General features: G+C 45.8%; 2 protein-coding genes across 6 annotated transcripts; one reads left to right on the top strand and one right to left on the bottom strand.

Annotated features, from left to right (window-relative positions):
• Window positions 1-12,701: 12,701 nt before the first annotated feature.
• LOC100383512 (uncharacterized) lies at window positions 12,702-16,918 on the bottom strand. Of its 3 annotated transcripts, none has more exons than XM_008660658.3 (8): window positions 16,253-16,918; window positions 14,766-16,128; window positions 14,367-14,678; window positions 14,178-14,282; window positions 14,007-14,094; window positions 13,759-13,880; window positions 13,570-13,630; window positions 12,702-13,438 (listed from the first exon to the last, which is right to left on the bottom strand). In XM_008660658.3, exons 1-7 carry the CDS (start codon window positions 16,886-16,888, stop codon window positions 13,611-13,613), a joined length of 2,646 nt encoding a protein of 881 aa, XP_008658880.1. In that variant the 5' UTR covers window positions 16,889-16,918; the 3' UTR covers window positions 12,702-13,438; window positions 13,570-13,610. The 3 variants fall into 3 exon arrangements, 2 of the variants coding, with proteins under 2 accessions (XP_008658880.1, NP_001349017.1); NM_001362088.1 differs by having other exon boundaries at window positions 12,794-13,438; window positions 13,570-13,634; window positions 16,253-16,769; NR_156723.1 differs by having other exon boundaries at window positions 12,867-13,438; window positions 13,570-13,634; window positions 14,007-14,105; window positions 16,253-16,769.
• A 50-nt stretch (window positions 16,919-16,968) lies between these two features.
• LOC103638170 (putative acyl-activating enzyme 19) lies at window positions 16,969-26,786 on the top strand. 3 transcript variants are annotated; one of them, XR_004852586.1, is made up of 19 exons: window positions 16,969-17,292; window positions 17,400-17,807; window positions 18,237-18,430; window positions 18,822-19,022; window positions 19,388-20,098; window positions 20,242-20,954; window positions 21,141-21,216; window positions 21,310-21,396; window positions 21,673-21,716; window positions 21,985-22,093; window positions 22,195-22,254; window positions 22,436-22,520; window positions 22,916-22,980; window positions 23,228-23,287; window positions 23,378-23,422; window positions 23,889-23,992; window positions 24,069-24,650; window positions 26,091-26,328; window positions 26,481-26,786. XR_004852586.1 is itself a non-coding variant. In XM_008661153.3 (17 exons), the coding sequence occupies exons 1-17, from the start codon at window positions 17,064-17,066 to the stop codon at window positions 24,382-24,384; spliced, it is 3,507 nt and encodes a 1,168-aa protein (XP_008659375.1). In that variant the 5' UTR covers window positions 16,990-17,063; the 3' UTR covers window positions 24,385-26,745. The 3 variants fall into 3 exon arrangements, 1 of the variants encoding a protein (XP_008659375.1); XR_558602.3 differs by lacking the exons at window positions 26,091-26,328; window positions 26,481-26,786 and adding an exon at window positions 24,859-25,306; XM_008661153.3 differs by having other exon boundaries at window positions 16,990-17,292; window positions 24,069-26,745.
• Window positions 26,787-27,247: the final 461 nt, after the last annotated feature.

Here is a 27,247-nt window from a genome sequence, read left to right on the forward strand (position 1 = left end):
GCCCATCTGGAGCTTGACGGGAAGCTGTTCGTCAACACGCAGCAGGCCCCTACCTAGCGCGCCAACTGTCAGCGTTTCGAACCCGGGGGGTCCCTGGGCCGACGAGTAAATTATCGCCGCGTGCCCAGCACAGATGGGTCGGCGCGAGATGGAGCGCGAAGGGGGGAGGAAGCCGGAGGGAGACGAGCGTGAGAGGTGGAATCTCGCGGCCTTCGTGTTTGTCACGCGCCTAGGTCGGGTGCGCTTGCAGTAGGGGGTTACAAGCGTCCACGCGGGAGGGAGCGAGCGGCCTCACGCGAGCGCCGTCCCGTCCTTCCCCGCGCGGCCCACCCTCTGTAAGAGGGCCCTGGTCCTTCCTTTTATAGGCGCAAGGAGAGGATCCAGATGTACAATGGGGGTGTAGCAGTGTGCTAACGTGTCTAGCGGAGGAGAGCTAGCGCCCTAAGTACATGCCATCGTGGCAGCCAGAGAGGTTTTGGCACCCGGTTCGTGTGGTGTCGTGGCCGTCGGAGGAGCGCTGGAGCCTGGTGGAAGGACAGCTGTCGGGGCTGTCGAGTCCTTGCTGACGTCCTCTTGCTTCCGTAAGGGGGCTGAGAGCCACCGTCGTCATAGAGCGTGCGGGGCGCCATCATTACTTGTCTGGCGGGGCGAGCCAGATGGGACGCCGGTCTTGTTCCCCGTAGCCTGAGTCAGCTTGGGGCAGGGTAATGATGGCGCCTCCTGTTGACGTGGTCGGTCCGAGCCCTAGGTTGGGCGAGGTGGAGGCTCCTCCGAGGTCGAGGTAGAGTCTATCTTCCGAGCCGAGGTCGAGTCCGAGCCCCTGGGTCGGGCGAGGCGGAGACCGTCGGCTGAGGCCAGGGCTGAGTCCGAGCCCCGGGGTCGGGCGAAGCGGAGTTCGTCATCTTCCGGGGCTGAGCCCGAGTCCGAGCCCTGGGGTCGGGCGAAGCGGAGTTCGTCGTCTTCCGGGGCTGAGCCCGAGTCCGAGCCCTGGGGTCGGGCGAAGCGGAGTTCGTCGTCTTCCGGGGCTGGGCCCGAGTCCGAGCCCTGGGGTCGGGCGAAGCGGAGTTCGTCGTCTTCCGGGGCTGAGCCCGAGTCCGAGCCCTGGGGTCGGGCGAAGCGGAGTTCGTTGTCTTCCGGGGCTGAGCCCGAGTCCGAGCCCTGGGGTCGGGCGAAGCGGAGTTCGTCTTCTTCCAGGGCTAAGCCCGAGTCCGAGCCCTAGGGTCGGGCGAAGCGGAGTTTCCTATGGCGCCTGAGGCCGGACTTGGCTGCTGTCAGCCTCACTCTGTCGAGTGGCACAGCAGTCGGAGCGGCGCGGGCGGCGCTGTCCTCTTGTCAGACGGGTCAGTGGAGCGGCGAAGTGACTACAGTCACTTCGGCTCTGTCGACTGGAGGGCGTGCGTCAGGATAAAGGTGTCAGGCCACCTTTGCATTAAATGCCCCTGCGATTTGGTCGGTTGGCGTGGCGATTTGGCCAAGGTTGCTTCTTGGTGAAGAATAGGCCTCGGGCGAGCCGAAGGTGTGTCCGTTGCTGGAGGGGGTCCTCGGGCGAGACGTAGATCCTCTGGGGTCGGCTGCCCTTGCCCGAGGCTGGGCTCGAGCGAGGCGTGATCGCGTCCCTTGAATGGACCGATCCTTGACTTAATCGCACCCATCAGGCCTTTGCAGCTTTGTGCTGATGGGGGTTACCAGCTGAGGTTTAGGAGCCTTGAGGGTACCCCTAATTATGGTCCCCGATAGAAGTATATTTTCACTCAACCAGAACTCAACCTCCGTTAGCGAAGATGGCTGGAATTGATCAAAGATTATGACCTTGAGATCCACTACCACCCTAGGAAGGCCAACGTGGTAGCAGATGCCCTTAGCCGAAAACCCTTCGGGAAGAAAGGAACCAACTTCTTGGAAGATTGGAAGAAAGAATCAGCTCAACTGAATGTATGTCTGGGAGACAACGACAGCCTAGAAGTCAAGCCAATGCTAGAAGACCTCATATGCAAGGCTCAACACCTGGACACTGAGACAGCAGGTCTTATGGAAAAAGTTCTCAAGGAACCACTTCCGGACTTCAGGACAGATGAGGAAGGAGTCCTTTGGTTCAAGAACCGTCTGTGTGTACCAAAAGGAGAGGCACGAGAAGTCCTGCTCGACGAAGCTCACAACTCAGCCTACTCCATCCACCCAGGGACCACCAAGATGTACCTAGACCTCAAAACTAGATACTGGTGGAGAGGAAGGAAGAAAGAGATAGCACAGTATGTGGCCCGGTGTGACACTTGCCAACGAACTAAGGCTGAGCATCAGAAGCCTGCAGGCCTATTGCAACCCCTTCCAGTGCCTGAATGGAAGTGGGAAGAAATAGGCATGGATTTTGTAACCGGATTGACCCGGACCCGAAAAGGGAACGACTCTATCTGGGTGATAATAGACCGTCTTACCAAGGTGGCCCACTTCATCCCAGTGAAAACTACCTTCGGAGGAGCCACCCTTGCCCGGATATATCTTAAAGAGATAGTCAGACTCCATGGTATTCCGCGGAAGATAGTATCAGACAGGGGAACACAGTTCACTTCAAAATTTTGGATGAGCATTCAGCAAGCTATGGGCACCAAGCTAGACTTCAGCACCGCCTATCACCCCTAGTCAGATGGTCAGACAGAAAGGGTCAACAAGGTCCTCGAGGATTTATTAAGAGCCTGTGTGTTGACATTTGACAGAAATTGGGAGTCCAGTTTGCCTTATGCAGAGTTCTCGTATAACAACAGCTAACAGGCCAGTATCAAGATGTCACCATTCGAAGCATTGTATGGACGAAAGTGTCAGACCCCTCTAATGTGGTCCAATGTAGGGGAAAAGACACTAGAAGGACCTGCCTTCATTAAAGAGGCAGAAGAGAAGGTTGCCCTGATCCGCAAAAGATTACTTGAAGCTCAGAGTCAGCAGAAAAGTTATGCAGACAACAGGTGGAGAGAACTCAGATTTGAGGAAGGAGACTTCGTCTACCTCAAGGTCTCCCTAATGCACGGAGTCAAGATATTTCAAGTGAAAGGGAAGCTAGCTCCGCGGTTCGTCGGCCCCTATCATATCATTGGCAGAGTAGGACCCACAGCATACTGCCTTGAATTGCCAGAATCCATGTCAGATATCCACAATGTGTTTCACGTGTCCCAGCTCCGCAAATGCCTGCAAGTACCAGAAAATCACATCGAAGAAGAGGCAATCTAGATTCAGAAGGATCTTCAGTACCGAGAAAAGCCAGTAAAGATTCTTGACTCGGCAGTCCGAAAGACCCGCAACTCAGAAGTGAGACTCTGTAAAGTTCAGTGGAGCAGAGAAGGAGAAGAGGAAGCTACCTAGGAGAGTGAGGACTCCTTGAGGAGGGAATACCCTTACCTCTTCTCAAGCCCGGTCCGAATCTCGAGGGCGAGATTCCTTTAAGTGGGGTAGGTTTGTATAGGGATGAAAACGGTCGGTAAACACTAAAACCATTACCGTTTTCATATTTTTTATCGGAAACAAAATCGAAAACGATAACTCCGGAAACGGAAACAATATCGGTATTTCGGAAACATCGGAAACGAAAGTTTGGTGCGGAAAATACACCGGTAACGTTTGAAATCTAAAATACAATCGGTAAACTCAAACTTCATAATACAACAAAGTTGACAAAAGATCACAAAGACCACAAGTTCACAATTTATGATATAACAAGTTCACAAGGATCACAAATTTATAATATAAAAAGTTTACAAAGATCACAAGTTCACAAAATAACAAGTTCACAGTATAACAAGTTCATAAAGATCACAAGTTCACAGATTTTAAAGTTCACAATTCACAATATCCACTCGATCTAGCTGACATGGCATGCATACTTATCAAATATTTTTTCCTCACATAAAGAGTTTTTTTCACAACCTCACAGGAAAACCCTAAAACCTAGTGTGTGGAAAAGACCGAATCGTTAATCTCAACTGCCTTCCAACACCATCTATCCCAAAAAAATCTTAAGACGTCCAAAAAAATACAAAAATAAGTAATCCTTATCTAGAGACGTACAGGCGATGCGAAAAATCACATGCTGGAAAATTCCGAAACATTCCGAGACATACTTCCGAAAATTCCGAGACATAATTCCGGAAAATTCCGAAACACAAATTCAGTAATTTCTGACAAAAACCGGTAACCGAAGGAAACGGTCGGTAAAACACCACGCCGATTCCGATACCGATTCCGATAGGGAATTCCAAAAACCGATTTTGTTTTCGAAAAATACCGTTACCGATGAATTCGATCGAAAAAATTCGAAATCGGTTTCTGGAATACCGAAAAATTCCAAAACTGTTTTCATCCCTAGGTTTGTAACATCCCAAAATTTAACCCAAGGTTTGGAACCCTAATCTCCTAACCCCCCCCCTAATCTCTCCCTAGACTCCACCTCATAGGACATCTCATCATATGGAGACACTATGCTTGTTAGTAGCACCTCACATAGAATATTTTTTTAGCACCTAAGATTATTTAGCTAATTATTTGATCAAAGAAAAGGAGATAAAAGAAATAGAAATAAGAAATAGAAATAGAAAATAAAAAAAGAAAAAGGAAAACACTCCCCCCTCGGCTGGGCCGTTTTCGGCCCAAACCCCCTCTCTCTCTCTCTCCCGCGCGCCCGCGCCTCCCTTTCCCCCTCGCGTCCCAAGCGGTCCATCGCCCGCGCTCCCCTCCCCTCTGCCACTGCCAGCTCGGCCCCACCCGTCAGCCGCACTCACCCTCGCTCTCTTTCGATCTCTCTCTCTGGCAAGTGGGCACCGCTTGTCAGCACCTTCCTCTCGCCCGTGACCAGGCTAACGACACGATCGCCGTCGGTCGCCACCACCCCGTCGTCTCGCCATTACTTTCTCGCCAGCCCGATTGGTGCCTTGCGCCTCTGTCCCCTTGCGCCAGCCGAGCCATCCTGTCACCCCCCTGCCTGAGCCGTCCCGTCGTCGCCACTGTGCGCCACCATCCCCGCCATGGCAAGCTCGCCAGTGCTCGCCACCTCTCGCCCCCTTCCCCGCCCCGGGCGCCTATAAAAGGACCGCCCGAGCTCCCTCTTTCTCCACACCGGCCTCGGCCACTCCCTCTTCCCTTCCCCGAGCTCAATTGAGCCAGCGCCACCACGCCCTTCCTTCGCTCCAGTGAGTCCCGCCCTCCCCTCTCCGTTGAACTCTAGTCCAATTGTTGTAGCTCTTGAGCTTCACCATGTCCTCGCGAGCACAACGCACCCACCCCCTTCTCCTATTGCGCCCGGCAGCCTCATCAGCGATCTCCCCCGCCGCGAACGCCCGCCACCTCGCCATGGACTGGCCTCTCCACAGCGTTGTTCCCCCGCTGGCGGGCTGCGCGCGCCCGCACTCGGCTGGGCCGAATTCCCCCCCAGCCCAGCTAGCTGGGGAAATCTCTTTTCTTTTTCTTTTCCTATTTATATATATATGTATATATATTGATATTTTATGCACCAAAAATAGTCTAAAAAAATTTTAGGCCACAAAATAATAATGTCTAATAATTGGCACACCCCACCATGTCACCATGATTGATGTACTGTTCATTATCTATTTTTGCTAGAAGAAGAGGGATCTGATCCTCCGGAATTTGTAGCTCCGGAAGAAGGGCAGGAACCCGACCCCTCCGAGATAGATCTTTTGTGCCAGGAGAGCTTCGACGAAGGCAAGTCCATTCTTCCCTTGATGCATAAATTACCTATTCTTTCTACCACTACCTAAGCCGGGATTAAGGGATGGATCTTTTGCATTGTGAGAGAGAGATAGCCCGCATTAACAAACATCTTTTTGAATACAAAATGTGGGATGAGAAAAGGGCAGTGTTTTTACTAAATGATGTTTTCAAAAAAGTGTATGATGAAGGGTATCCACCCTCATCACCTTGTGAGTGGGATGATCAGGGACTCCCTGGTTTAGGGGAGGGCCTAAGGTGAAGGCTCAGCCGGTTTAGGTGTGAGCAGGAGGATTGTTCCCTCGTATAAGGACCAGTTTGTCATCCTTCACTACATGTACTCATGATAAGTACAACCACTCGAGACTGTATGGGCAGTCACTCAATCTGAACTCGTACGGTCCAAATCCTAGGGTTATGAAGGTTGGGGAGCGCAGGGAGGATAAGGAGGGGGAATGTTTTGTCTGGTTTGGACATGGCGGTGGCCTGACTCCTTCCGGTATAACCGTTAAGGTAAGGACGTGCGAGGAAAGAAAGAGATTCAGCATTCGGATCTCACGACGGTGAGATCGCAGAAATCGGACTAGTGGGTAAAGTGTACCCCTCTTCGCAGAGTTCAAACCTATTCGAATAGTCCGTGTCCACTGGAATGGACGAGTCTGGCGTGGTATGACAATTAGTGTTTTACAACCTCTGGGAACAGGGAAAAGTGTGTGTGTGTGTGTGTGTGTTTTTGGAAATGAAAACGATGCCACGGGAGCGGGAAGCTCCGTGGTGGTTGAGTGTGAAAAAGTGCTATTTCCTTCTTTGGGAAAAACCATCAAAGTATTGCCTTTCTCTGAGAAAAAAGAAGAGTGACTTCAACTCCACCATATAAAGCATGTATTATATAGGTCCCTTTCTCTTTATGGGAGCGGGATGGGCTTGCGGAATACCTAGTGTATTCACCCAGATTTATTTATGTTTTTCAGCAGCTCAAGACTTCTTTTCTGCTATGCTTGATTAAGGGGGCTGTGTCTGCACCTAGTTTTGCTTGTGGCTTGGGCTAGTTTATCTTCTACTGCGCTTTGTATTTCTGGCTCTCTCTCGATCTTGTACTCTGGTATTGTAATAACGTTTATTCGAACTCTGTACTATTTGAAGTAAGGAATGTGGTTACTAGCATCCTGGGACTAGTAATTGTATCACATTTGAGTCCCAAAGGATCGGGACGCTTCAGCCTCGGAGTACACTGGTGGTGAAACCGTAGGCGCGCCCTGCGCCCAAGATGGGATGGGGGATGGGGATGGTGGGAAGCGGATCATATGGATGGGGGATGTGGTCGGTGGTGCGGTGGATGAAGGCCTAGGGTCGATCGGCATGTCGTACTGGTAAGAGATTGGTTGCCGATCGAGTGGAGGGAGTGGTGGAGGTGGCTGCGTGGGTAGGGGTAGTGCGGCCGACGGTGGTTGCGCCGTCAGGATCGAGTGCGGCGGCTGGGGTGGATGGGCGGCTTGTGGATTGGGGAAGGGGAGGTGGCCTGTCAGCATGGCTTTCATGGTGATCTGCATATCGCGCACGGCATGGCTGAGATCCGCCAAGGACGCCGCGATCTGGGCCGGTGTGAGCGCGGGGGCGACCTGCTGGTTGATGGCCGCGCCGGAAGGACCAAGCGCCATGGCCTCTGACGGCGCAGGGACCGCGGCCAGGGAGACGACCGGCGCTGCGGGCGGGCTTGTGGCCGGCGGCGGCTACTTTCCCGGTGACGGCGACTTGGAGGAACTCATGATCGTCGAGTCCTCTGATACCAGATTGGTAGAACTACGGATTCTACCGGGCAGATTGCACAGATTGTAGGGTGGGGATTTGGTGCGACCAGGGCGGCGGCGCTGAGGCGCCGTCGTGATCCTGGCTGGGTCGCGCGCAGGGAGGAGATCACAGGAGACTCTGGCTCCCTCTGGGAAGCCAGAATAGATTGGAATTCTGCTTATCTTTATTCCAGAGTTTACATATCTATATATAGAGTTATATCAAGTCTATCTACTAACTTTGGATAAGTATAACTATCTAGATAGAGCTGATCTAAGTCTATCTACTAACTTTGGATAAGTATAACTAACTAGATAGAGCTGATCTATTAGCTATTGGGCCTTGGGCCCCACCTGGGCAGCCTTGGACCTATTGCGCCTAACATAGGCTTGGCCATACATAACAAAAATATTGATACTGAATGACAAACATCACTATAATATGCAAAATCCGTGTGGAAAACATTATAAATATCACACAAATTATTTCTAGAAAATTAATTTAGAATTTTAAATTACAGACAAATGTGTCGACAACTGTACACTAATCAGCTAATCCTTTTTAGCGATATCGATAAGTCTATGTTGTATGTTTTGCAGAGATGACATATCGGCACGAATTGTCCTCATAACTTAACAGATCAATCACAAAATTCCTTCAAAGAATCTTTGCATCCTACAGACAAAGACATAAGAGAACAAAACGTCAATTTGTATTATATGACCGGAATGTATGTTTTGAACATGAAACGAACGTACTACACTCACCCTAACAAATTCCATTCGTATGTTATTCCCCCACATGGTCATAGCTTGTAGAACGAGGTAGCTGATATTAAGCCTATAGAATAATGTGTGGCCAACTATGTTTTATACAATGATTATCATATAACAAATTTAAACTGCTGAGAAGGTGGTACAAAGAAAATACCCTCTTAAGTCAATTGGAACATCAATCCGAATTGTATGTTCCCACTTAAAAATATCCTCTGCCCATCCAGAATGTTTCTTGTTGTAAGAATCTTATATTTCTTTGAGGCCATGATAATCGCTTCCGCGAACCTCTTGTATGGCATGTGTTTGCACCAATCTTGAGTCGTGTAAAGTCGATAATAGTCACATTGTTGTGCATGCCCTTAATTCTAAAACAAATTTATATAGTTCTATGATACTAATTCTAAAATGCATAGTTTTGTGATAATTTTGAGAAACCAAATATAGTTCTTTGAAATTTCTTCTACTATTTATTAAACAAATTTACAAATTGACATAAATTTGCAACTGCTGGTACTCCCACAAAAACCAAGTGTGTTTTCAATATTTTTGCATCAAGAGTTATGAGTTCACAGAGATGATTTGTACTTACTATGCTTTAAACCAGTAGCTCGAACTTGTAATCTAGACATAGATGAGAGGACTGCAAGAAAAGAACAAGCAAAATGAAGCATGATAAAAATATATAGAAAAGGTTGATAATTGCAATTTTGCTTAACATGAGAGGAAATCAAATAGATTATTGTGGTAAGTATCCACCTGAGATTGCTGGGGTGAGGATACCATCACCAATCACCATGCTAGCGCCACAGAGAACTATGAGAAGAAGAACAACTCTCATTTTTGTGCTTCTCCAGAAACCTTCTTAACCAAGGTGAAGATCCATTGAGAGGTGCAAACCCATTTCTGTAGTATGAAGATAGTTCCTCATCGGTTGCTTGTTGATTTGGCAGCAAGCTGAGTTTTGTATGCCTGCAAAGAAGCGAATAGAGAGCAAATGGTCCGCCTACAAAAGTGTAGGCATCCCTTAGTCATTTGTAAGCTACAAGTGCCAAGATAGGCCTTCTTTCATAAGATACATTAAGGGATATTATTCATTTAATATAATATTTATTAGGACGATAAACAATATAGCCTTAATTTTTCTTGCATATCGTTGCTTGCTGATATACATGCTGGATTACAACAAACTAATCCTACTCCATCCAGGAACATGAAAAGACAAGGGATGTTAAGAAAGAGATTTATAGGCACCTTCCCTGTTATCATCAGCACTCAGCACAATAATGACATACTTCAGCAAAGGAATCAGAGTGAAGGTTCAGAAGATGAGGGAAAGCACACTGAACATTGTCTCCTCATCTTGGTACTGATTGAGCTTTCCGGAGAATGTGCTTTTATTAACGTAAAGAGGCGACGTGCTTAGGTCACCGTAAACAACACCAAAGCTCTGGTAAGCCAAAAGCAATAGATTCATGTGGTACTGCCTCCGCTGAAATTGCAAGGCAGAACGACATCCGTTAGGAACCATGCTCCGCATATTCAAAGCAGCGCTCTAAAATAGTAGTAGCACAATGCTCGCTCTAAAGTAGTAGTAGCACAATGCTCGTTAATTACGACTGTTTATATATAACAACAACATGGTGATACAGAATGTATGTCCATCTCTGCTTAACATCAGTGATCCCCCAGTTAAAATCAAAACGCATAAGCTGGGCTCGAGTTTCAGCTTCCCGCTCTACCATTGTCGCTGTGACAGAACCGAAACATTTGAGTATTGTGTCGTGTGCCCTTTAGATTGGAACCTAGGGGGAGGAATGAATCAGGCGAGACAGAGAGATCGATCTAATCCGCACCGAAATCCCCTAAATCCTACCCCGCAAGGACAACCCCGATCGCGACGCGGGCACACGCACAGACCACCGGGGTGGGCGGGCACGAGTCGTTCGATGCCCACCCCGAGGTCGACCAACACCAACGTCTCCACCAACAACAGGCAAGGAGGAGAGCGGAATCACGACAATGAGAGAATGAGAGATAGCCCCCCTACCGGCAGCTGGTCGGCGCCGGCGATGCCAGCCTCAGCGTCCATTAACTCGATCGGCAGCGCGAGGCATCCGTCCCGGCTGCGTCACGTCACGAGCCTCGTGGGCATGGTGGAGGTGGATACGCGGAGCGACGGAGGAGGGGCCTAGGCTATGATGATTGATTCATTAATTCATTTGTTTGTCATTGTGCGGGGAGGAGTATGGAAGGGGCGGGCTAGGATGGAAGGGAGGCGGGGGAGGAGGATGACGGTTGGGGCGAGGGAAGGGGGTCACGGAGGCAGGGGCGACGCGTGGAGGGGCAGAACCGTGCACCGTGTGGACGCCTACACTACTGTCTTAAGAAGTAGTATAGATTGAGGAAGATACATGTTTTTACATCCATGATAGTCATGGTGTAACTCAAGCCATTATACATTCATGTGCTCTATCAAACTCTACTCTTTACTATGAGACCACAGGACTACTCCTCGATCGTTAGTGACTGATGATGTCTGAGATTCTAGTGACTGACGATATATGAGGTTATAGTAGCTCATAATAACACGAGTCACTATTTAATCAACAACCTCACTTTTTTGCATGTTGCCACCATACCATAATGGATAAACGAATGATCGAGGCCTCTAGCCTAGTGGTTAAGGCTTTCAAGTAGCACCTCTAAGAACCATATTCAATTTCGTTTGCGGGAGAGGTCGGGACCAATGTTTTGATCTCTTCTTAATATAATACCAAGAGAACAATGTTTTCCTCCCCAGCTAACCTTACAAGGTAACTGTGCTTTGCTAATTGATGGGTTTGACGCTTTCTAGTCTCTATACTATACTTAAAGCATCAGTTTCAACGGTCGTCATGCGTCATTTTTTTACAAATAACCTCTCACAACTATTTCAAATTAATCTGCCGCACGTCTATAGATGTCAAACAATACCCGACATGGGCTAGATGCACGTGGGCCACAACTATGGCACAGGCACGTCATGTCGGCCTGCTAACTGTGTCGGGCCAGCTCGTTAGCCCATCGATCCATTTAATTAAATGAGCGTAACGACGCCCGACACGGGCTAGATGCACGCGAGCCACAACTATAGCATAGACACGTCATGTCGGCCTGCTAACTGTGTCAGGCCAGCCCGTTAGCCTGTTGATCCATTTAATTAAATCAGCGTAAAATGTTAAAAAAAACGGTGCATGAGATGGGGTTCGAACCCATGCCCTGATGGAAGAAGGGCGGGAGACACTAGATGAAACTGTCTAACCAGTAGAACATCACGCTAAGATGTTTTTAATATTGAATATAAATTGTATATAGGTATATACGTTTTTTTGTAAAATAAAAAAATTGTGTCGGGCCGGGCCAGCACTACGGGCCGAGGCTACAGCCCAAGCACGGCACGACGTTCTTGGCTCTTGCAAGCATTATGTCGTTTCTGAGACCACATTGGCGCAATGGACTACATGGTGTTTGAGGTTGCTGAATTAGATGGAGCAACAATGATTTGTCACACTAACAGCAAAATAAAAGGTTATTTATTGGTTTTAAACGTTAGTAATTGCTACGAAGTAGCATAATTTGTATGGTGGAATTATGTCATTTTATAATCTCTGTTCATTCAGTCAATCGTTGTGAACCCTCTTCTAATCGCTCACTTCATTGGCCGTGTTGTACCAAGACATATTTGCATAGAGTAAACAATAACATCAGTTAGCCAAATCAAAAAATATATTGTATAGAGAGTGGAGACAATCAATAAAAAATCTTGAAATTTTTTTGATGGATAGTTTACGTGGTATTGTTGTAAGCCGTCGCAACGCACGGGCAACCGACTAGTTGATATATAACCATTGTGAGTTTACAACACTACATACACTTTTATATGCCGCTATTAAAGACTGGCACGCGGAACAAATTTAACGATAGGTACCATTTTTGAGAGGTTAATAGCAGTTGAGCCATGTCTTCGTAAAAAAACTTTCTCGGTCCTAACAAACCAATCCAAAAGGAAAATAAGAAAAGAAGATTTAACAAAAGGTTTGATCTACAATTAATCAAAAAAGAAATCAAGCAACATGTAAACGATAAGTCCTCAATCTTTTAAAAAAAATAGTCATGCACCAGAACTGTAATCTTTCTTCAGTTTCATATAGCCACGTTCCTAGACCATTTGCAAGGGTCTTACAAGTTACAAGAAAGTGGCATAGTTGCCCAGTATTCAATGTCGGATGATCCTTAATAGAATGGAGTGATAGAAAGATGCAATCACACCTTGGTGGATATGTTAAGAAGCATAATAAGTCACTCTAATTTTGCGATTAGTTTATGGATGGAGGCACTAAAAAGTAAAAAATGCTGCTCATATCCTTAACAGAGTTTTAAGTAAGTTAGTGCCTAAAACACATATGAATTATGGACTAAGAGGAAGTCCTTACTAAATTATTTACATGTGTGGGAATGTCTAGCAGTATTTAAGCCAAATATTGGAAAAGCTAGAATATAAGTTAAGATATTTAACCCAAACACTTGAAAAAAAAGAGAAAAACTAGCATGTTTAAGTTCTAACTTCTTAAAGACGATCCAAATCCAATCTTCATGTTCCTCAGGAAGGAGGTACCACTCGCACTGATGGACTCCAGGACACCCTGGGCTTCACACTCCCTGCCCGCACGCTCATACAGATGAAACGCAGCGCTCAAGACGAAGCTATCAGGTTTCAACGACCCACACGTCGTCTCATAGAGCGAGATGCCATCGTCGACGAGACCGCGGTCCACGTACACCCTCATCATGGCCCTACAGCAGGCCAGGTCAGGAGCCACGCCTACCTCCATCATCTGGCCGTAGATCCTCCGGGCTTCACCGACCCGGCCTTCCTTCAAGAACGCGAGAATCAGGTGGCTGAAGTGCGGGCAGGAAGGGGTCGTGTTGCTGCTGCTCAGCGTCATCGTCCGGATGGCTTCTTCTGCTTCGGTGTACAGCTTAGCCTCCGTGTACGCTCTGATCAGCGCGAGGTAGGAGAAGGAGTCGGGGGCGTGCCCGCAGTCCTGCATCTCCTGGAACACGCTTTTCGCCTCGCTGAACAGTCCTGAAGTGGCGTAGGCATTGATCATGGAGTTGAAGCTGATCTGCACATTGCAAGTTTGGTCCAGATTAGCCTCTCTTTTTTTCTTCTTTTCTTTAGATGGTCAGGGTGGTGGAACTACAGCATTCCTTGTTCTCTGAACGTGAATTTCGAGACAATGAAAGAGTACCGTACCTTTCCAGGTCTGATGCCATCTTCCTTCATTCTTTTGAACATCAAAGACGCCTCTTGATGCCTGCCTGAACACATGAAAAATCCACAGGCTTAGAACTGGATAGGAGGAGACTGAAGTCAGTGGTGGGTGAAACAGATCAATGAGAAGGGCTCTAATTGTTTTCTTTGCACAGGGCAGAAGAACCTGACCGGCTTTCCCATATAAGCTAAGCATGTTCGTGTACATCTTCTCGTCGATCGGCAGGCCCAGCTCCTGCGCAGCAGCAAACATCTCAACGGCCTTGTCCAGCTTTCCTCCTTTGCCATAAACACTGGATAGAAGACTGAAGCTGGTGAGCGGTGATGCGGGGGCTACTACCGTACCGACAGTATATTCAAGAAAAATAACGCAACTCCGTTCTTTTTTTGGCTCCCGGGGTTTCCGAGCATTTATCTACCTTATCATTGTATTGAACGTCTGCATGGACTGAGAAACGCCAGAGGATACCATGCGATCGTATATGCTGACGGCCGAATGCAGTTTACCTGCTTGGAAACTAAAACTGCAGCGGTCAGGTATGATAGCCCTGCTTGCCTATCTGATGAACAGTATAATATGTTAGCCAGACCTGATTCAAGCATCGACTTGATAAATGTGTTGTACAAGGCAGTGTCGAGCTGGACTTCATCTCGGAAACAGCCATGCATGATGTTCTCAACCTCTTGAAATTTCCCTGGGAGTGAGCAACCATGGCCATTGGAAAAGAACGAGCTATATATATAGCAGGCAGCAGCTGAATAAAGGGACAAGCGCTTACCATGCTTAGTCAGGTGAGTGACAAGAATGCTAGCTGTCACAGCATTTCTGTAACTGCCTTGATCAGCCATCTCCATGAAAAGATGGTACGCGTCCTCAGCTCTGCCACATTTACAGAACGCGTCGACCATGGCGTTGCAGACAAGCGCCCCATCTGGGAACGACGCTGACGCTGAATCGAATAGTTCTTGTGCTCGCTCTAACTGCTTTGCCTGGCCATACTGGACGATCAGAGTAGCGACCGCCGAATCGTCAGGCTTGGTTCCCAGTTCAGTCAGCTGATCGTAAATGAATCTCGCCTCATCTGTGCTCCCTACAGCAAAATAGTACATGTATATATAGACAGCGGTCAGAGATTGTTATGGTTAGGCACACGAGTGCTGTGCCCCGTTGTTCTCACCTTCCCTAGCCAATCTGCTGATCAGTAGGGACACACTGGACAAGCCCCCAGGCATGTCCAACAGGGAGTTCAAGGCCACGCTAGCTGCTGAACTGCCGAGTGCCCTCGACGAGCTGCGTTCTTCCAGAACCACACTGGGTCTGTTTCTAGCGTACATCTCTACAAGCAAAAGCAGCGTTGGAACCTTCACGGGTTTCCTGTTCCTCTGAATATCTTCGAGTAACTTCTCTGCGTCCTCAACCATACCGCTTTTGCAGTAAAACTCCATCACTGTCGTAGAGAGGTTCTCGTCAAGCTGGAAACCATCTTCCCTCAGCAGCACCGAAACCAGTGCCCTGGCCTTGTCTAGACGTCCCAGCCTCATGTACAGCCTGAGCATGTCGTTACAGCAGAACGCGTCAGGGAGGCCGTGCTGGGACTGGGAGAGAGCTCTGAAGGTGTCTTCTGCGGCGACTACGTCTTCCTTTGCGACGTGACATCTGAGAAGAGCGCTGTAAGAGAAGCGCGAAGGCTTCACGCCTCTCGTCTTCATAGATTCTAACACCTCCAGTGCTCTGTCACAGTCTCCAGCGTTCAGGTGGACCTGAGCCATTGCCACGTAAGTCTGCTCGTCGTTCAGAAGACCTGCCTTCTCGATCTCGCCAAACGTCTGACGTGCCTCCTCGTAAAGCCCGAGTTTCCCGTATATCCTGATAAGAATCCCGTAGATGACCTCGTCAGGAATGACCTTGCTGCTTTCCATGTCAGAGAAGAGAGCAAGAGCCTTTGGGTAGTCTTCGTTCTTGCAGTGCAGTGCCAAGAGAGACGCACAGGTGTAGTTGCTGGGGGCGATTCCCTGGCCCTTCATCTCTTCGAAGAGCCGCAACGCCTGTTCTCCTTTGCCATGTCTGGAGCTCGCACTGATCAACAGGCTGTAAGTCGCCTCTTCCGGAACGAACCTACGCCGCCGCATCTCACCGAACAAATCGACGGCCTCCTCCAGGAGATCTTCCTTCACAAGGGAGCCGATGACGACTGTGTAGGTGAATTGGTTAGGCGGCGCGCCAGCTTCCAGCATCTGCTTCCACACATGGATGACCTTGCCGTGCAGCTTCTGCTTCTGCAGAGACGAGATCATGTAGTTGTAGACAGAGATCGGAGGGACTAGGCCCCGCCCGCGCACCGCCGAGTAGAACAGCATCATGTCCTCGTGCCGCCCCCACCTAGCGTACGCGCACAGGAGGGTCCCGCACGCCACGGCGTCAGGCTCGCAGCCAACCTGGAGCATCTCAAGAAACGTCTCTTCGGCAAGCTTCACCTTCCCGACCCTGCCATACAACCGCAGCAGAACGGTGTAGGCGACGACGCTTGGTTCGTAGCACAGCTGCAGGGATCGATCAGCACCGGAGCGAGCCGTTAGAAAGCAGCAAGCTTAATTTGCAAGGATCGATGTAATTAAGTTGGTGGCGGCAGCGTGTGTGGTGTCAGTGTCACTGTCACCCACCCACCTGGAGCTTCATCCAAGCGAAGAAGTCGCGCGCCTGACGCCAGCCGCGCTGCTCGCGGAGCACGACGCACATCTCGCGGAAGGTGAGCCTGGTAACAAACGACGCCATGGCCTGGCGCATGTCCGCGGACGGGCGCGACGCCGTGGCCCGCACCGCGCGGACGGCGGCGACCACGTGCCGCCCGTACACGTGCCCCGCGCGGTCGTCCTCGATGTACCGGGCCATCTGATCCGTGGTGCGCCGCACCCACCGCGGCGTGTCGGCGCCCGGGCCCTGGCTCCGCCGCGCGCGCCGGAGCCGCTGCGCCTCGTCGCGGAGGAGGCGCCGGTACGGCTGCCGGCGCCGCGGCGAGGACAGCGACCAGGAGGAGGACGGGTCGCCGTCCTTGTCGTCGTAACAGGAAGCGGAGGAGCAGCAGGGCATGGATACGGCGGCGGACGTGGCCGCTGCGGCCCCCACTGGAGTGTGATGACTGTGAGGAGCGGCAGCCATTGCCATGGGCGCGGGAAGGGAAGCGAGATAAGGTTTGGTTAGATTATCTCTTTTCCCCACTCCTTTTCTTACCACGAACGGCGTGGCGTGTCGTGGAAGCACGGCTGTCTGTATAACGAAATGACAATACATTATACATGTCATCTTTTAAAAGAAAAAACAAACAAACAAACAAACAAACCAACAACGTTTAGAAAATCAATATTTTCCCTTTGTATATTACTTTGTCCTTCTTATATAGCCACAAGTGAGGGGATCCCAAAAGTGAGTTGAACTGTTTCGAATCGCCGGCTCCCCAACCCAATCCTCCAGCTGCGGAATGGCGGCGGCGGAGCCGTGCTGCATCTCGCACGCGTTCGAGCGCGCCACTCGCCAGGAACCCGGCCGCCTCGCCGTCATCCACGCAGCGGCCTCGGGCGCCGACAGCGAGGAGCGCCGCTTCACTTGCGGCGACCTCCTCGCCGCCGTCGGCTCCCTCTCCCGCCGCATCGCCGCCGCGCTCGGCAGCACCGCCACCGATACCCGCCGCGACCGCGAGCAAGGCTCAGGTGCGTCAACGCCAATCAACCGCTCGGCTGTTCGCGCTTGCTTGCCCCCCCTCCCCTGTCGTAGTCTCGTGTCTGACTGACGGAGACTAATTCGGAACCGACGCAAGGGTTTCGGGCCGCCGGCGCCGTAGTGCCGAGGGTTGTCGGGGTATACGCCTCGCCATCGTTGGAGTACGTCGCCGCCGTCCTCGCGGTGCTCAGGTGCGGCGCGGCGTTCCTCCCGCTCGACCCGTCGTGGCCGGAGGAGAGGGTCTCGTGGGCTATCTCGGCGTCCAACGCGGCGCTCGTCGTGTCTTCAGTTGGGTCGCGAGGAGCCACGCTGTTTGAGAGCAGCGCCTGCCCTGTTCTGCGCTTTTATGGTGGCATCCGGCGGCGATTTCGGGATGGAAATGGCGGGGATGACGGGGAGGAGCTTGTCTGGCCGTGCGAGCACGAGTGGCACCGCAAGTTCTGCTACGTGATGTTCACCTCTGGTTCTACCGGAAAACCGAAGGGTGTTTGCGGCACTGAGAAAGGTAAGCCGTGCTCTTGTTGGGGCCTGGTTGCTTGAGATAGGCAGAGTGTATAATCTCGTGCAGATATTGAGATGCCTTACCCCTTTCTCATTGTTGTGACTTTGGCATCGTGAATTAGTAGGTCCCACTATGTTTCTAATTGTTAGGTGTCAAACCTTGAAAACATAAATGTACTATTTGTTTAGTCATGATTGTCTTATGGTAACAATGTCTTGTTCAGTCAATTAACTAAAAGTTCTAGTGTATTGTCTTGTTGGACCAGGTACATATATGCATACCAGAAACTTATAGCATAGAATATTTGTGACCAACGGTGAAATTGTATGTCCCAGAGCATAGGGTTTATTTGTTTGCGATGGCATGGCTACTTGGCTAGGTTTGAGTTGAGCAGCCACCTTATGAAGACTTTTTTTTTGACACCATGCCTAGGTCTTCTGAATCGTTTTTTGTGGATGCAAAGAAGGAATCCTCTGTGTTCAGATGATGTTTTGTTGTTTAAGACATCTGTCAGCTTTGTTGACCATCTACAGGAGTTCCTTTCTGCGGTCTTGACTTGCTCAACACTTGTCATTCCTCCCAGTGAGTGGAGAGCTAATCCAGCATCCTTGGCCAACTTAATTAAGGTTACATGGCTCTTTATCCTAATGAGACGCTTATATGATTTCTTATGAAAATATTAGGGAACAAAAAGAAACTACTGAGTTCTGTGCCAGTTAGGTTTATTACAAAATGTTTCACGCAATGCTTAGCATACATGCTTGTCTTTGAGACTGACACATATAGAAGGATAGTCTTTGACATGAACTTTGCTAATATAGCTGCCTTTGAGATTTGGAATTTTCATTTAGTGCTCTAAACTAAGATGTGACGATATCACGATACACATTCTTGTAACATGTTTGTTGACTAGGTTGGTACAAAGAATAATGACTGTTTATTTTAATGCTAACTAGCTCCTTTATTCATTTTGGCATCATATTGACATTGTATTCATACCTTATTCATTCATCTTAGGTTTATCGGATATCAAGGATGACATTGGTTCCATCACTTATGGAGATAATACTACCTACCCTGGCGGAAAAACTTTCTGATGGCTGTAACCCACTTAAGATCCTAATATTTAGTGGGGAAGTTCTGTCTGTATCGCTGTGGAAGAGAGTCTATGAATTTCTGCCAGAGGCTACTATCATAAATCTGTATGGAACAACAGAGGTGATTATGCTTAATATCACTACTAATGAAATAGATTTTTGCAGTATCATCTTGTTAGGCTTATGACCAGGAGTGCTTTGGTAATTTGTTTGTTTTACAACATTCATTAACCATTAAATCCCCCTACATTTACAAAGCTGTGGGATTTTGGACAAGATACTTCCAATTCCAAGTAGACTTAGTCTGATATGAGAACATGTCTAGATTGACCAAGTCAATCGGTAATAATTTTTTTTATTAAAAACACTAGTATCTATATTTCATGAAATTTATTTTCATAGTTCTATTAGAGTACATGTTCTCTGTATCATACCATCATATTGCATGAGCAATTTTAAGATTTTGCAGATTCACTTCTATTTCAGGTTTCCGGTGACTGTGCATTCTTTGATTGCAAAAAATTGCCTACAATTTTGGAGCAAGAAGAACTAAACAGTGTACCAATTGGGTTTCCTATTTCAAATTGTGAGGTTTCTCTTGTCACCAATGATGGACTATCAGATGAAGGTGAAATCTCTGTCAGTGGAGCATGCTTGTTTACTGGATATTTAGCTGATCCCATGACAAGTAACTGCCCTGAAGGCAGTGAAGTTTTAGCATACTACAGAACAGGTGACTTTGCCCGGCGCCTAAAGACAGGCGAACTTATTTTCCTTGGAAGAAAGGACCGAATTGTTAAAATTTATGGGCACCGTTTCTCACTTGAGGAGGTAGAATCCACATTGAGGGATCATCCTGATGTCAGTGACGCTGCTGTTACTTTTCAAAGTAATGGATCTCTGGATTTTAAGGCATACTTGGTGCTGAGGAGTAATAATAAATTTCTTAAATGTACTCAGGGTTATAGTGGATTACATTCTTCCCGAGATATCATTGCACCACTTCGAAACTGGCTCATCATGAAGTTTCCACTAGCTATGGTCCCAAGGCTTTTTATCCCCATGAAATCATTACCTTTGACTTTGTCAGGAAAGATTGACTATGTCAAGTTATCTAGCTTGGTTTGTGCATTTGAGCCTTGTGAAATTCATCCAGAAAGCAGTCCAGCTGATCCTCATATGCAAGTTATCAAAAAGGTATGTACTTATCCTTGATTACTATTTTATTATTACCCTCTCTCCTGAGGAACCTATTTAATTCTGCTGTTTAGTTCCAGTTAATTGTTTTTGTGCATATTGTTTGTTAATGAGTTAGTGATATTATTCTTATTCTGAAATAGGCATTTTCTGATGCCCTACTGGTTCATGAAGTGTCTGAGTATGATGATTTCTTCTCCTTGGGTGGTAACTCAATTACTGCAGCACATGTGGCCCACAAATTGGAGATTGACATGAGATTACTTTATATTTATACCACCCCTTCTAAACTTTTTCATGGTTTACTTGGGGAACACAGTCATGTAATTCCTCCAACTCCTGAATTTCACAACAGAAAGAAGTTGAGAAAATATGCAAGCATATCAGATTCCTTTGGCCCAGTTTCTGAATATTTGGACAGTAACTTTCATGACCAAGGGCAGATAAGTAAAGAGGGTGCATACGATCACTTTGCAGGGAATCATGTAAGTGATATAGATGGCCAGCTTAGCAAAAGTAGGACTTACAATACATACCAAGCAAAAAACCTGTGCCCTGATACATGCTCAAATGATGAAATTTTCAGTGGCAGACCATGGATACTAAATTTTCACTTACAAAAGGTGTGGTCTATTGGCCGTTGCAATAGATTTATGCATGGTTCTGAAGGGATGGTACACCTTGAAGATATTTGTTCATATGTTCCATATAACAAAAAGGGTTACCTCGTGAAAATTTGGAGCATTCTTCTAGATTCATGTGTTGATGCCTCACCTTTGCTTGTCATAAACAATGGAATGATGTCCATCTTTATTGGTTCTCATTCATATTTGTTTCTTTGCATTGATGGTTATAGGTGAGTGTTGCCTATTACATGGAATTCTATGCTTCTTTTTTTCTGATGTACCTCATGCTCTATTTTTCTATCATTTAAGATTATTGTATCAGTAATTTGTTTAAATTATATTTGATGAGAAAATTAGTACCATCTGGTGTGTGGATACTGACTTTTCTTAGAACTTGTTTCCTATTGGTTTTGTAGTGGTTCAGTGAGGTGGAGTGTCAAATTGGAAGGCCGTATCGAGTGTTCTGCCGCTATAACTGGTGATTTCTCAGAGGTAACAGCAGCTCTGGAACTTAACCCCAAAGAAAAGATTATAACTAATTTTTAGAACACTCTGGCACCCAGTTCACACATATATTCCATACAGGTTGTTGTTGGATGCTATAAAGGGAAAATTTACTTCCTTGATATGTCTACGGGAAAATTATCCTGGACCTTTCAAACTGATGGGGAGGTACTTTAACCTGGGAACTTGGCTTTTTTCAGAGAATTTCCCTCATTTGTGTTCACATTGGATTGTTGAAATAGTTATAGTTCCCTGACTGCTGTAAAATTCGAGTGTGTTGATTACACATTTGACTTGCTACAAAAGTCATGTAATGATTATTTTGATTACATAAGATATGTATAATGGTATGTTTAAGATTACTACTACGGAATAAGGATGTTCATTTTACAACGAAGCGTACTGTTACCATCTCATGTCTCAATTTAGGGTATCTCCTTTCAGGTAAAAATGCAACCAGTTGTGGACAAGATGAGGAATTTAATATGGTACCTCTGAAATATTTTTTTCTTTTTACTTTCATCCGCTATACAAGAGCATTATTCATTGTGTTTTCCATAGTATATATATCTTTTTTTGGTGAAAACATATTTACTCACACAATATAAAATTTTAGTTTTCAGTGCATACAAATGGTCTATCCAATTTGACCTCTGCTATGAGACGTAAACGTAACATAAAATGTGCACAAAAGATGATTCTAATTTTCTGCATCAGAAATGTTTAGATTTAGTAACAGTGCTGTGTATTTTGCAGGTGTGGCTCGTATGACCATTACTTGTATGCGTTAAATTACAAAGATCGCTGCTGCACATACAAAGTTTTTTGTGGTGGAAGCATTTATGGATCTCCTGCTATTGACATGGTATCATCACCGGTTCACAAAAAAACATTTTATTAGATGATATATACATATAGGCTCTACCGCTCTATTAGTTTTGTGTCATCTATATTACCCCTTTGCAGGCACAAAATGTAATCTATGTCGCATCTACGAGTGGCCTTGTGACTGCAGTATCATTTAAGGTTATTTTAAGATCTACTTTGGGAAATTTGAATGTCTAAAACATACTTTTTTAACTTCTTATTATCTGTTCCACAGGATGCCCTTACTTTTGAGTAAAACTTGATAAATGAATATACCAATAACCTTTCATTATTGGATTTGAATGTTTAGAGTCTTCACTGATTTCTTTTGGTGGAGCAGGAACCATCCTTCAGAGTTCTTTGGCAATATGAAGCTGGTGCGCCAATTTTTGGTTCTCTCGCCATAGATCATCAAAGTGGAACAGGTATTTCTCCAGCCATTTGATGTGGATATTCTGGAATATGGATGTACATACACATACTGTTATATTTCAAAATTCAAAAGTAGGAGTAAGTCATACTTTGGTTCAATATGCATGTTACATTGAATGCCATAGTGTAATTCTGTGCTAACCAATCATCATTTGCTGGTTATATGCCATTGTGTTTAAGGTTGCAAGGTCATTCATTGTAGGTACAGTTACCATCAATCAAACCTTATTTGATCAGTCACTATACACCATGAATGTAATAACAGAATGTGTATATAGATGTCATTCTTTTATACATCATGGCTCATGCCAATCTGGGCCAACGCAGGGTTTGCTAGATACATTTTCCTTTTATTTGCTGTGCTGACTATCACACTTGCTACATGCAGTTATTTGTTGTTTAGTGAATGGCCTAGTTATGACATTGAACTCACAAGGTTCTGTTGTTTGGAAGGTAATTTTTCTGATGCACCTTGTTTTTATAGCCAGAGGTAATGTGTATGCATAGTTGAGTAAGAAAGAAAGAGCTATTGATGCTTAGAATCTACACTAGTCCATATATAACATTGTTTCAATGAGAGCAAAAATGCACATTTTTCACTCTGATGTTGTACATTTGACCCAGTTTTTCTTGTGTGGTTCATTCTCCACATATTTATTAGTGTCTGTCCAAAATCCATAACTTGCTATTTAAAATGCAGGCAACTGTTGGTGGTCCTATTTTTGCTGGTGCATGTTTGTCACCCACCCTCCCTCATCAGGTACTTGCTCGTGTTTGACTACATTGATAACTTGATGTGCTCCCTGTTTGGAGGAAACTAAGCAAATCTTCCTCACTATATCATTGGCAGGTGCTTATACCTTCCCGTGATGGCAACTTGTACTCTTTTGATACTGTAAGTTTGATTTCATTGTACTATTTAACTTAGTGACTAATCAATCATGCATGCTTAAGAGTTTACTTCGTGTTGCTAGTCTATGTTTTTTAACAAGGTGCCTCCAAATTTTAGTTTGTGGTGATTGTTTTTGTTAAAAAAATATGTATTGCTCCTGCTTCTCAGATGCTAACTTGGCCCTTGGTGGTAATAGTTTTCAAAAACAGTCGTAATTAAGCTGTGCCTATGGCACTTTTAAATAACCGTTAGAAAAAGGTTATCTTAACAGTGAATATTACCTAGCAATTTAAATTATTTTTGGTTCGGTCTTATAAGAATGACAATTTTCACAATGATATTTAAGTATTTGATTTGATGCAAAAATGGTTTCCTTTCTTGCATTTTGGTATAAATCTATTGCGTGAAGTGATATTTTTTCCATTTACAGCTTAATTAGTAGCATAAACTCTTAATATCATTGCTGCAGGTGTCTGGTGCCCTTCTTTGGGTATACAAGGCTGGGGATCCAATTACTGCATCCACTTTTGTTGATGAGCTGTTAACATCAGTGTCATTTGGACCATCTGAGAGGTACTGGACTTACTGGTAGAGTAGTCGTTAGCTGTTAGATGTAAAAGGAAATGACATGACTGCCTTTTCTTTTCAGATTTGCTTGTATCTGCACGAGTTCCGGGAAGGTCCATGTCATCAGAATTAGAGTAGACATCAGAACTAGAGTAGATGCTAAGTACAATCAGGAGCAAGGTGGTGACGGTGTTAAATCTGAGGAGTTAGTTCAAGGACTGGATGCTAAGTACAATCAGGAGCAAGCTGGTGAAGGTGCTAAATCTGAGGAGTTAGTTCAAGGACTGGCATCCATTGATCTTCCGGGGGACATATTTTCGTCTCCCTTGATGGTTGGTGGACGCATCTTTGTTGGATGCCGAGATGATCGATTACATTGTCTCACCGTCACCACATAGTTTCAAGTGATTTTGCTGGAGGTGATATAGTTTTGCCCATGCCTGCTGCCCGACAACCTCTCTTCCGCGACAAGGGCCTTTGGCCTTTCCTATTGGTAAGGTGCGTGGCAGGCTGGCAGCACAACACAGGCCACGAATGAGTTTGGTTGAAGCTCCTGATTGCATTTGGTGATTTGGGTCTCCAATGATTGCTTTCCATGTCTACACAAGAAGCTTTCCACAGCCTGCTCTCGCCTAAGCAAGTGCTACTTGATGTCTTGATCAAAGTGAGTGGAAACCTCTCAACCTCACATTCTCCTTGCAGCATCTGTATTCAGCCCATGTGGAACCTTTGCCACTGTCCTGCAAGGCTGGTCAGTCATGCCGCTGTTCCCTTCAGTGGAAATTAACTGATAGGAAGACCAGTGATTTGCGGAGACTGTAAAAATTGTTCCACATAGATCTATACTATTTCCTAAAAGGAGTTTATGACAGGGACAATATTCTCCAAGAAATGGTTCGAGTCGATCCAGCTTCCTGCACCAGAAATGTACTAGTCTCTAGGAGTAGAAGTTTTTTCTTTGCATTAGGTTTCATGTTTTTTTACTTACCTTGCATGCTTCCAGAACTCTCGCTGGGAATGCACACATTTTTCATTTCCTTTGGCTATTAGTAGGGATGCCAATGGAGAATTCCCCGTCGGGTTTTGGCTCCACTATAGAAAACGATCCCCGCGGGGATCCCTACGAACTCTTCCTAATTCCCCGTTCTCTCGCGGGGATAAATTCCCGTCGGGGATCTCTGTCCCCGTTTAAATTATAATCATGATATACTTTTTTTTGTTATGAATACAAAATATTGTCACTTGTATATATTGTCAGATGTTAGAAATCATTATGTATACATCAAAATAAATATATTTGTATAACGAGTGATATCTTAACAATGTGATTATTTATTTTTATCATTATGTATTATATGAAAACATCATTATATATAATTTTAACGGTTCCCGCGGGGTACGGAGACTGTCCCCGTTTACCAGTTGAGGGAGGAATTTTTCCTGTTTATATCTCCATGGTGGAGAACTTTTCCTATCCCTTAATGGAGGAATTCCCCGCGGGAAATTGGGAATTTAGGTCATTGCCATCTCTAGTTATTAGTCAAGTGAAAAATATATTGGAGATGTTCCAATTTATATCCCTTAACTATCGAATCTGTTGTTTTTTTCCCGAAGGACAGCTGCACATCTTTATAATATTAGAGAAGGTAAAGAAAATCTTACAAAAGAGGAGGCTCTGTTAGACAAGGACCTTTTCCACCTACACAAAAAATAAAGGGAAATTTGGATCCATACCATTAAAAGATCACCACTTTGGATCCATACCATTACTATCTCACTTACATGTGGGTCCACATGAGTCAATGACATGTGGGGTCTATGGTATATATCTAAAGTTTGGATCTTTTAATGGTATAGATCCAATTGTTCCAAAAATAAAGAAAAGAAGTTTAGATATCAGATAAAGAAAAATTGTTATTTTAGTCCTTCTAATGTGGGCTCTCTGCTATTATGTGACTCTCTGTCTATGACTTGTGGGATCATTTGTGTCTATAATTTGTGGGCCTGGTGGTAAAATAAAGAAGTCCACAACTGAAAGTGACAAAATAGCAAATTTTCCGATGATGACAAGCTGACCCCATTAATTTTTTCTGCTATTCCTAAGCTGCCTAGGTGTCGAGTTTTTGCTAGCCCCCAACAGCTCAGCTCTTGTAAGAAGCCCTGCCCCGTCAAAGATACTTCGATTTTGCTGCAGCCAAAGACCAAAGTGTCGCGGATTACAGGACTGATAAAACCCTTTCTTAACTCTTTATAAAGATCTCTACACGCCTTTCTCTACGCCTCAGCATTTGGTACTAGGTGCCCAAAACAGAAGGGGACAAATTGCCGAACAAACACAACTGGTAAGAAAGGTGTTGAACCGTTTTTTTTGGGTCGCAAAGAGGGTTAGGGTGATCGAGTCCTCTTTTCTCCGACCTATATGTTGTCCAACATTTTATTTCTACTTTAACCAAAGAAAAGTTTTGTATTTTGGTGGTGTCCATGATTTCCATAGCCTCTTCCAAGGTTTAAAAACAAGCTTTATAGCAAGATTTGGAAGAGAAGCTCCTCAATGTCTCATGCCTCCAAAAATGGATATCATTCTCCAAGATAAGGATCACTTCTTCCAAGGTGCCTCAGATAAGAAGATATTGTTGAATGCCAACTAAAATTATCTCCAACAGCTTATTCATTTCTATCCTTATATTCAAACTCCACTTTGTAAACAGTGTAATGTATAATACTCCCTCCGTCCCAGTATATATGGCGTAATTATCTCTTGTTCAAAGATCAATCAATGTATTTAATTTTCTCTATACCACTGCTTCGATGTACGTATGCATAGAGAGAGCGCGCCTTATATTATGGGACAAGAACAAAAAGTGGTTACACCTTGTATTATGGGACAGAGGGAGTATAAAAACAAAGTTTTAGATAACTATATGAGTAAACTGTTGGACGTAGCCTAAGAAGAGAGCAAATTTGGTGTCTCACACCCATGATATGTTGTGCTACTGTTTTAGACTTAGGCCATCTCCAGCGAGGTGTGGATATGGTCATACAAAACAATGTTTCGCACTGTCGACGGCAATATTTATATAGTTGAGTTTAAAATAGGGAGTGAGATAGAAGTGAGATAATGATACTGCTGGAGATAGTCTTAAGGCTTTCTAATTTTGACATCATTTCTGTTGCTAGATCACCAAATGCACTTCCCATCCAACCACTGGTCCGTCCAGAACACGGGTTGAGCTTATTTCCAACGTGTGTGATAACAGACAT

The sequence above is a fragment of the Zea mays genome, chromosome 9 (genome assembly GCF_902167145.1).
Source record: "Zea mays cultivar B73 chromosome 9, Zm-B73-REFERENCE-NAM-5.0, whole genome shotgun sequence".
Classification (NCBI taxonomy): Eukaryota; Viridiplantae; Streptophyta; class Magnoliopsida; order Poales; family Poaceae; genus Zea; species Zea mays.